The 10,658-nt window shown below is 44.1% G+C and overlaps 1 protein-coding gene across 7 annotated transcripts in view; it reads left to right on the forward strand.

The window, feature by feature from the left end:
* The window catches only part of ADORA3 (adenosine A3 receptor), a 71,354-nt gene extending 60,959 nt beyond the window's left edge, over positions 1-10,395 (forward strand). For 4 of the 7 annotated variants that reach the window (XM_078154949.1, XM_021001604.1, XM_021001643.1 and 1 more), the window contains 6 exons: positions 633-749; positions 2,593-2,919; positions 6,414-6,480; positions 7,323-7,453; positions 7,997-8,061; positions 10,263-10,395. In XM_078154949.1, the coding sequence (XP_078011075.1) occupies positions 710-749; positions 2,593-2,919; positions 6,414-6,480; positions 7,323-7,453; positions 7,997-8,061; positions 10,263-10,274 (642 nt within the window). In that variant the 5' untranslated portion in view covers positions 633-709 and the 3' untranslated portion in view covers positions 10,275-10,395. Of the gene's footprint in view, positions 1-632; positions 750-2,592; positions 2,920-6,413; positions 6,481-7,322; positions 7,454-7,996; positions 8,062-10,262 lie in introns of those variants that run through there. The other 3 variants (XM_021001700.1, XM_021001674.2, XM_021001682.2) reach the window with 3 other exon arrangements.
* Positions 10,396-10,658: the final 263 nt, after the last annotated feature.

Raw genomic sequence — 10,658 nt, forward strand, 5'->3', positions numbered from 1 at the left:
ATTATACCCTCCACTGAGGGTGGATAGGTCCTGCCATCTGAACAGAGGAAGGCAAGATTTATAAATCAAAAGAACTTGCTCAGTTTAAGAGACAACCCAGACCAAAAATAAATAAATAAATAAAGCCTGACATTTTAACATTTCTAGAAGGTTGGCATGATGGTTGGTAATTGCTATTTTCTGCTTCAAAGAATTAGTCATATGCAGAGGGAAGGTGACAAAAGAATTTACCCAACCAATAATTTTGCTGAGTATTCAAAGGAATTTTCATAGGATTTAGAGGTGGCAGGAAACATGGAGATCCCCTGGTTAATTCTAACCACTTTACTGTGCAAATGAGGAAGCTCGGGCTCAGGGTATGAGGTTTGCCAAGGGTCACATAGTAAGAAGCCTAATTGTATACCAAGGCTGGAGACCAGGAGGCCAATTAGGAGGGCATAGTCATGTCTGAGGAGTGAAAATGGCATAAATGAGGGTAGCAGCCAAAGCAATACACTGGGACAGCACAGCCACGTGCAAATCGTCCAAGACATTTTCTTTGGTTTCTCAGTGAGATACTGTCCTCTGAGGTTTGTTTCAAGGACAAAAAGGATGGAACTTGAGCTCGGATGTGTCTGTGTTCCCTTGAACAGATCCAGCGATCCACAGAGGCTGGGAGTCCCTCCAGACTGCTTTCACGTCTTTCCTGCCAGGAGTTTGTTCTTGAACGATGCAGCTCTTCGTTGTGCTTCTGGGTGCTCTTTGTACAGGTAAGAGTCCAGGAAGGAGCATTCCCAGCGCAGTAACGGAGGGCCAGGGATTCAGGGGCCGCCGATTATGTTTGCAGACTATACCAACACAGGATGGTCCATACGACTCCCCATTCCTAGCTCTGACAAGAGGTTAAGTAGGGGAAGCAATTTGGAACCGTTGGCCAAAGTGAGGGTTGAGAGTCACTCTTTTTCAGTTCTCCAGGCTCCCCCTGTCTAATGTTAGCACACTCATACACAAAAAGTGGAATGTGATTCTCAGAAGTGGAAACAGCATTGGGTTTGGGGTTCAGAGACATGAGTTTTAATATTGGCACCAACACTCTCCAGTTGTGTGTCTATGGACTAGTCACAACCTCGCTGAACCTCATTTTAAAGTGAGCACATTGAACTCGATAACTTCCAAGGTCTATTCCAGTTCAAAATCTTATCTCTTTATATTCATCCCCTTCAGGGACCCAGCTCAGAACTTCTGAGAGATGCCACTCAAAGTGAGCCTCACTTAGGACAGCTCGAGAAGGCCAACAGGCCATATTAGGCAGGGTGATGAGCAGAGATGGCTATGATAGACTGGGCTGGGAGCTGTGTGCTTCTCCTGGTGCTTTGGAAGTAGGGGACCTGGGTTCACATCTCAGATGTGCTACTCACTAACTTTGCTGTGTTTTTTTTTTAGTTTAAAATTTTATTTTTTTCCCAATTACATGTAAAAACAATTTTAACTTTCTATTTTTTCAAATTTTGAGTTCCAAATTCTCTTCTTCTCCCCTTCCTTTCCCATTGACAAAGCAAGTAATTTGACATAGATTATGCATGTGTAGTCATGCAAAACACATAAGTCATGCTGCACTCATTAACTTTGTGACCTTGTGCCAGTCATTTAAGCTCTTAAAACCCAGTTTCCACAACTGTAGAATGATGGGGTTGGACTAGATGACCCTTTTCAAAGCTATGATCTTTTTACTATTGTTTTTCCTTCTTGAGACTGTTTCCTAAACTTTGGGTGAGAAAGACCATTTTGTGTGGCTCTTTCACTAGCTGATATACGCTGTACAGTAGAATCTCAACACCAAACTGTATGCATCTTGAAACCCAAACTAGGGAAACTGCACAACAAAGGCTTTCCTACACATACTGTTTTAAACTTTTTGTAGTCACAGGAAGAAAAAAAAATCCCCAACCTTTCTCATTTCCCTTTTCTATGGCACTATGTGAAAGAGGCAATATTTTTAATTTTTTTTTTATCTATGAGGTTAGGAAATAGGAGGATGGTGAGGGGACAATGGATAGTACATGCTTTTCAAGACTCCTTATTAAGACATAATTTGAATCTTTCCAAATTCATAGTGTGGAGAACTCTGTCTTCTAAATCATGTTGGTTCTAAGTCTGGAAAAGGGTTTTGGCCAACACATATTCATAACAAAGGTAGAGATATGGTTGGGAAATAAGATATAAGTGGGCTTACTTTTTCTTCCTTATTCTTTGCATGGGAGACCAAAAGAACCTTGGGGTTGAGAAAACTGGATGACCTTCGACCTGCAGAATTGTTAGCAAATTCTAAACTGATGCTACCTAGGTACAGTGTTGAAATCAGACATGAAGGAGAGAGAAAAAGCAATAATTTCTAACCTCAAGTCTGAATGAGGCAATTGACAACAGGCCAAATACGGATGGACAAACTTACTCCCTATGTAGAGAATAGACTTAGCTGGAATGCTGGAATAAAAACATTTGATAAAGGCAGGGAAAGGTATTAAATGATTTGCAAACTGGGAGGACAGGGCCCACCATGATGCTTGAAAGGGTGAAAAGTGGGTTTTTTCCTTTCTTTTTTTAACCCTGCAGATGCTATGGTCATGGATGGAAAGGTCAAGGAAGCTTTTGTACAGGATAAGGCTTCTGTCACCTGCAGCTATGACCCGTTCTACAAGGACTATCCCAAATATTGGTGCAGAGGCTATTATCGCAACGACTGCACTGTCATTGCTTCCACATCTAACAGCACCGACTGTGTGGCTCTGAAGGACACGGGAATGAAATTCATCATCACCCTGACATGTCTTGCCAAGGAGGACACAGGGTGGTACTGGTGTGGCATACAGAGGGACTATGCCAGGGACTACATGGATTATACAGAATTGGTCGTGGTCGATGGTGTGAGAGACACGGCAGGTAGCCTTGGGCTGAAAACGAGGAAGAGTCAGGGGGAAACCCACAGCAGATGCACAGTCACCCCCAAATTGGTTGCTTTTCTTTTTCAGCACTCTGCATTTCGCTCATTCATTCATTAAACATTAAGTCCCTACTGTGTGCCAGGCACTCTGCTAAAAGAAACAAAATAACAATCCCTGCCCTCAAGGAACTTACCGTCTAACCAGGGAGACAGTAGGCAAACAAATATATACAAAGCAAGCTTCGTAGAGATAAATGGGAAATAATGAAAACACTGGAGTTAAGAGGGGTTAGGGAAAGCTTCCTGTAGAAAATGGGACTTAAAGGAAGCCAGGGAGACCAGAAGTCAGAGAAGAGGAGGGAGAGCCTTCTGGGCATGGGGGACAGGCAGAGAATTTGCCCAGAGCCAAGAGATGGAGTGTCTTGTTTGAGGAATAGCAAGGAGGTCAGTGTTACTGGATCAGAAAGTACCTGGAAAGGTGGGAGGGAGCTAGGTTGTAAAGGACTTTGAATGCCAAACAGCATTTAGGAATTTGGTCCTGGAGATGATAGGGAGGTCAGTGTACTTTAGTGGCTGAATGCAGGATGGATTGGAATGGGGAGAACCTTGAGGCAGGCAGACTGTCTCTCCCCCTGCCCCAACCACCAGCAGCTATTGCAGTAATCCAGGCATGAGGTGATAAGGGCTCGGACAGGTCAGGGGGGTGAGGGGTGGCAATGTCAGAGGAGAGAAGGGGGCATATTCAAGAGATGTTGTAAAGGTGAAATTGAAAGGCCTTGGCAACAGCTTGTATGGGGGGGGGGGGCGGAAATGGGGCGGGGTGAGAAATAGTGAAAAATCAAGGATGATTCCTAGTTGTGAGCCTGCAGGATGGGAGGATGGTGTTGCCCAGTAATAAGGAAGGTAGGAATGGGGGAAGGTTTAGGAGGAAGGAAGTTATGTTCCAAATATATTGAATTTAAGATGTCTACTGAACATCCAGTTCAAAGATGTCAGAAAAGTAGTTGGAGATGCAAGATTGGAGATCAGCAAAGACACGGGGGCAAGATAGGTAGATCTGAAAATAATCAGCATAGAAATGATAATTAAATCCACGGGAGCTGATGAGATCACCAATTGAAGTAGTGTAGGAGTAAAAGAGAAGAAGGCCCAAGACTACAGAACTCTGAGGGACACTTCTAGTTAAGGAGGATCTGGAGGAGGAGCCAGCAAAGGTGACTGAGAAGGAATGGTCAATAGGTAGGAGGAAAATTGGGAGACAGCAGTGTCCTGAAACCTAGAGAGATAAGGGTGTCAAGGAAGGGAGTTATCAACAGTGTCAAATTCTACAGAGAAGTCAAGGAGAATGAAGACTGAGAAAAGATCACTGATTTTGGCAACTAAGAGATCATTGGCAACTTAGGAGAGAGCAGTTTCAGTGGAATAAGACTGGAAGCCAGATTGTAAGGGGCTAAGGAGAGAGTGAGAGGAGGAAAAAGTGGAGGAATTTAACTACAAAGGGCAGAATAGATTGAGGATGATTATTGGCAGGGATGGAAAGATCAAGTGAAGGTTTTTTCAGGTTGGGAAAGTCATGGGCATATTTGGAAGCAGTAGGGAAGGAGCCAGTAGACAAGGAGAGAGAAAATAAGTGAAAAAATGGATATGACAGAGGGGGCTATCATTAGAGGAAACAGAAGGGAATGGAATGGAATCACTTGAACAAGTAGAAGGGTTAACCTTGGAAAGGAGTAAGGCTACTTCATCTAGTGAAACAGAGGTGAAGGAGGAAAAAAGGACAAGAGGTACCTGAACAATAGGAAATGAAGAAGAGAGGAGAACAGGGAGTTCGTGGGTAAATGACCTTAATTTGATCTGTAAAATATGAGGCCAGGTCTTCAGCTAAAAGTAGAGGAAGGAGGAGCCACGGGAGCTTTGAGGAGGGATGAAAATTTTTGGAAGAGTTGTTGTGAAGAGTGGGATCATGGTTGATAAGGGAGGTACAGTAAGATTGCCTGGCAGCAATGAAAGCCCAGTTGAGGTTATATAACCTAAGTTCATAGTGGATCCAGCCAGAATGGCTGAGTGATTTTCTCCACCTTTGTTCAGTAAGACTATAAGGAAAGCTGAGCACAGCAGAATTGACACTTTTGAATTATGGTGCTGCAGAAACTTTCAGGAGTCCCTTGAAGAGCAAGGAGATCAAATCAGTCAATCCTTAAAGAAATTAATTCAGGCTATTCACTGGAAGGCCAAATACTGAAGCTTAAGTACTTTGACCAGTAATGAGAAGATGGGACTCATTGGAAAAGACCCTGATGTTGGGAAAGATTGAAGGCAAAATGAAAAGGTGATGACAGAGGAGATAGATAAATAGTGTCATGGAAACAACAAATGTGAACTTGGACAGACTTTGAGAGATAATGGAGGACAGAAGGGCCTGATACACTATGGTCCATGGGGTCATGAAGAGTTGGACAGACTGAACAATAACAAAAATATCTATATGTGTATATGTGTAATGGGAAATACTTTTTTGGGTAGTAATAATTATGTGAGCCTTATAGTACTTTGGAGTTGGGTGTATGGGGAGGTTGATGATGGTGGCTAAGTGAATGCTATACTCCCAGGTCTGGCCTTGCACATCTGGAGCCTCAATGACTAATCCACCCAGGGATGATTAGGCCCTGAAAAAAAGTGATTCATGCTGATTTGGGTGGGACAACCTATTTAGTAGTTTACACTGGGAAACAGAAACAAGCAACTGACTTTCACAGTGGTTACTTAGCAATTAATTGAGTCTTCCCAGTAGGGAGGCCAAGTTAGGGAACAGAGTTAAGGTCAAAAAGCTGATTGGTGAATACGCTAAAGCAAAACAAGGCAAGACTCATCAAAGCTGACTCTGTGTTTCTTTTGTCGAATCTGAGGACCCGAGTCTGTTTCTGCCAGTGGAGGCTCGGCATTGCCTGGGACTGGTGTTCTGGGAAACTTCAAGCCTCTGTCAGTGCCGCTTATTTCAGAGTCCCTGACTTTTCACTGGAAGGACTCTAACCTCTCCCTTCAGCTGCTGCTGGCTTCTGATCCTCTCCATTGTAGTAGGAAAATTGTTCTTCCAAGACCCAGTCTGATGATGTCTACCCTTGGTGCCGATAGCCTGCACCTGATGACAAACAGTATCAAAAGAGGCAATATTTATAAGGCACGTAGCCCAGTGCTTGGCACCTGGTAGACTCTTCCCCTTCTTCTCTGTCTGCACAAGCTGTGTTGCCTACTCCTTGATGATGGGCTTAAGGAGGACATAATAGGTGCTGTCAGACTAACGTTTAGCCAAGACTGCAGACCCCTGGAGGACAGCATTTGGCTCCCACGCCTTCAGCTTTTCCCTTCACGCAGCGCCAAGTCCAGGGTCGATGCTCCCAGGGCACTAGTTGGTAGCAAGCTGAGTATTAGCCTCCAGGTAAAAGGGCCCTGGAGGGAAGTGGCAAAGGCTAACACAAACTTCTCTTTGATGCAGATCTACAAAGGAGGCAGAACAGAACCTGCAAGGACAGTGGTGTTGGCTATAGTGGAAATCGCAGCAGGTGCGTCAAGAACTGAAGGGAAAGTTAGGCATGGAAAGAGAAGGTTGTAGGATCAGAAGTTAGAAGAGACCTTAGAGATTGTTGAATCCAAGGGTCCCTAACCTGAAGTCTCAAAGGGGCCGTGGACAGATGGATTTAAGGAGATCTGTGGACTTGGATGGGAAAACTTAGCATCTTTGTTTCAATATAATTGGTTTCCTTTGTAATATGATATATTTTATTTCACACATTTAAAAATATTATTCTGAGAAAAGGTCCATAGATTTCAGCAGAGTGCCAAAGAGGGGGGGTGGGGGGGTGTCTGTGTTTAGAATTCCTGATCTACTCCAACGAGCCCACCCCTATTGTCCCATTCCCTGTCCCTGATGGTTCCACTATTAAAAGCTTTATAGATAAGAAAACAGCCTTAGAGAGAGAAAATTACTTGTCCACAGTCACATCAGTAGTAGTAGAATTGGATTTGAACCCAAACCATGTGACACCAGATCCAGTGCGTTTCTCAAGACATTCCCTTCTGACTCATTGCTTTTGTCGATGACCTGTTCCCTGCCTAGACTGTCAACTCCTCAGGGATGGCCACTGAGCTTTCTCTTCTTTTATCATCTTCTCAGCCCCTACTACTGTACTCATGAGTGTAACTGATAAATCAGGATTTTTTTTCCTTTTCCCTGAAGTCCTTGTAACTTCCAGTTAGTGCACAGAGAGGGGTTGGCTTGGGTACGGTAGGGCATGAGGGGTGGAAGTGAAGATGTGTATGTCATGAAAAGGAGAAGCAAGCAATAAACATATGAGTGTATTGGCTGTGAACTTTTGAATGAGGTAGACAATTTTTTTTTCTTTAGAACATGTCACCAGCCCGTGATCCTTTTGAGGCTGTCTATCCTGTCCATCTGCATCCTGATGATGGGGATGGGGGTCATCACCACTGCAGCTGTTTTACTCAAGAGGAAGCGAATTCAAAAGCATCATTGGGGTAAGTTGTAAGTAGTGGGAGCAGGGATAGGAGGAAGCAGGAGAAGCCACAAGGGCACCCCTGCTAATGGTTCCCACGGCAAAGGGTTGGCTCCCAGACAAGTGAAGGAAAGCTTCTCTTTAGCCACCTGGCTCTGGAGACCTGAGCAAGCCAGCCTGAGATCCAGGGAAAATATGCAGGTCCTGGGTATTTAGATGATATAAAAGTTTGCAAAGTGCTCTCTTTGCATATATGAATTCAGTTTGTCTCCACAATGCCAACCAGAGGCCAAAGGCTTTCTCAGCCCAAGAGCTGTGGGAGGAGTTTCTACCCTTGTCTAGAAGGGGCTGGTTGCTCCCTTTAAAGAAGTTCAGGCCCCATCCAATGGAGATTAGAGTATTTACTCCTGGTGATACTGCAGGAGTGAAGATTTTCAGGGCCCTTTTATGCCTCCGGCAAACCAGATTGAAATTGTGAGTAGGGGGAGGAGGAGGAGGCAGCTGTAGGCTTTGCCATCCAGAGTTACTATGTTCTAAAGTTCCCTGTGTCCTTATGCTTCCACAGGTAAGGTCCTGATTAAACTCGGAGATCACAGCCTTGGTTCGTCTCCCATGGTACCCAAGCCTCTGGTAAGCCTCCAGATTTGCTGTTCTATTCCAGGCCCCAGCCTGACAGTGGCTCTTTGCGTGGGCCTCAGAAGTTTCTCTGTTCCTCAGCAGAGAACGGTATTAAGGCCCTGACCACAAAGGGGCCTCTGGGGTGCTTCAACTAGAAGGTTTGCTTCTGCTTCCAGTTATTTACATTTTGATGTGCCCCAGAACTAATTCTGGGCCTCCAGTTAGTACAAAATTCCTGGCACTTAAGTATCAGAAAGTACTAAGTGTATTTATCTTCTTTTTCCATATGGACACACAGAGAGAGGGAGCATGCTGGGACAACCAAGAAGGCCTGTGTCATAGCCCAGCTATTTTATCATCCCTCACATAAAAATCCTCTTGAGGAAGGGAAGCTTCGTTGTCTAGCAGCTCTCGTAGGCTAGCTATGCAATGCTTTTCCCAATACTTCTAGTATTTATAGGGGAGAGGAACAACTTTAGACACAAGTGCTCATTCTAATGCTTGGTAGCTGGTTGTTGGTGGGTGACTAATCCCAATAACCCAGAAATAGCCTGGCCTGGATGAAGAGGCTCTAGAATGCAGACATCCACATTTTTCCAGTAATGAACCACATAATCAGAAATCTCTATTTATGCAGCCCACACAAATGTAATTTTAGAATTAATTACATTCAACTTCAAGGATAATTACTCATTGATCTAACCCTACTACCATCTAGTTACACAGCTGTAGTGTTAGACAAGTCATTAGGTCCTGATAGCCTGCTAAATCCTCTGTGCTAGCTAATTTGGTAATTTTTTTTTTTTAAGTTTTAGGTGACCTGTAACAGCCCAGGGTCAGGTGGGCTGAATTTAGCACAAGGCCTACACTACACCCTGGAGGCCTCATCTGTAGAAGCTGGGGATGTGAGGAGGGGGAGGAGGGGAGAGAGGCCAGTTAGCCTGAGACCCCCTCTATAGAAATGGAAATGATGGAACCTTAACACAGTAAATCCCCCAGACATCAGAAAACAAAACAAAATCTTCAAAGGTTTTTATTATAGCTGAATGATAAGAACTGATATTTTTTAAATCCTTTAAGATTTGCAAAGTGCTTTTATGACTTAGCTCATTTGAGCCTCACAAGGACTCTTTGGGAATATTATTATCCCTATTTTACAAATGACAAAATGGAGGCCAGGAGAGACTAGGTCAAGGTGGGGAACCTGTGGCCTAGAGGCCACTTGTGGCCCTCTAGATCTGTAGGGATTTGTTCGGTGAAGGATTCAATCAAAGAGCCTCACTTGAGGACCTCAAGGCCATAGGTTTGCCCCTGGTCACAGAAGTAGGAAGTATGGAGGTGGGATTTGGGGTTGACTTTCCCAACTCTAAGCTCAATACTCTATTGACTATGTTACTCTGTAGTAGCTAGGCCCTAACCATGGGGAATGTCATGATTTATGCTTTCAGCTAACTCTATGCTTTGGGTTCAGAACCCCTGGAACTATCCCCCAAAGCTGTAGGTCAAATGAAGAGCCCTTAGCAGCTAAAAGAGAAGGCCCTGGGCTTTCTCCCCCCTTACTGTGCCGAGCTGGGGCTAGAGGTCTTGACCTTTCTCAGTTCTGATTGAAAGCTCCTAGCGATTACCTAAGGGCATCAGGGTAGCTTAGCAGAAGACCTAACTAAGGATGTTCCAGTGGCTAGGAGCTCTGAGTCCTCCAGCTCCATCACTAATCTCGGTGGGACCCTAGGCACGGTACAGTGTCTGAGCCTGGTTAGTCACCTATGAAATGGAGGCATTCATGTGCAGAGCCCTGGGCTAGGTGCTGAGGGATGTACAAAATTTAGATCAGACAGTCTTTGCTCTAGTCCAGTTTACATTCTGGGGAGCATGAGGGGGCGTTAGTTAAGTGGTGCAGTGAGGAGTGGTGCTAATAGCTGTGACTTGTTTCCCCAAACTCTTCTCTATTAAAACCCTGAAAATTTTCTGAATGAGCTCAGTTGAATGCTTCTTTCCGAAAACTAGTGATATATTCAGGGCCTAAGCCAGAGCAATTCAGAATAAGCAAGCTTTCTCTTGCATTGATGAGGCTGGAAAAGTGGCCTTTGACTGAAGTCCTGAGGCATAGCTTTGCAAATTCATTTCCCTTAATAGGTATATGCAAAAAGTTTGTGGCTCTTTGTATGTAGTGGCAGGTGATATATCTCAATTCAACCATCTCTTTCTTTCTCCAGCAAAGTAGATGACTCTATGAAGTCCTTCTTGGGCCAACTGACTATGCAAGAAAAGGCTCATGGGAACAGATGTGATGGAAGATTTCTCAAAAAACAGAAATCAGAAATAAAATAATGCCGTAGCAGAATCACATGGTTACTGGCTCAGGTCTCAGGAATTGATACCAATCTCTCAGCCTTTAACTCCATTTGCAAATGATTATAAATGATGGTTACAGGTAGGCAAAACATCTTCATCAAGGCTGCAACCAGAAAACAACCCAAAGACCTCTCTACTTAGGTACTTTCTATTAGTAGAAATGGTCAAGGGGGTGAAATCTGATTATTTGGCCCAGAGGAATGTCTACATTTTTTCTGTAAGCCGTTAAATTCCTGGATAAAACAGTAATGTACTGG

This window comes from Phascolarctos cinereus, unplaced genomic scaffold (assembly GCF_003287225.1).
Source record: "Phascolarctos cinereus isolate Bilbo 61053 unplaced genomic scaffold, phaCin_HiC Scaffold_5;HRSCAF=322, whole genome shotgun sequence".
Classification (NCBI taxonomy): Eukaryota; Metazoa; Chordata; class Mammalia; order Diprotodontia; family Phascolarctidae; genus Phascolarctos; species Phascolarctos cinereus.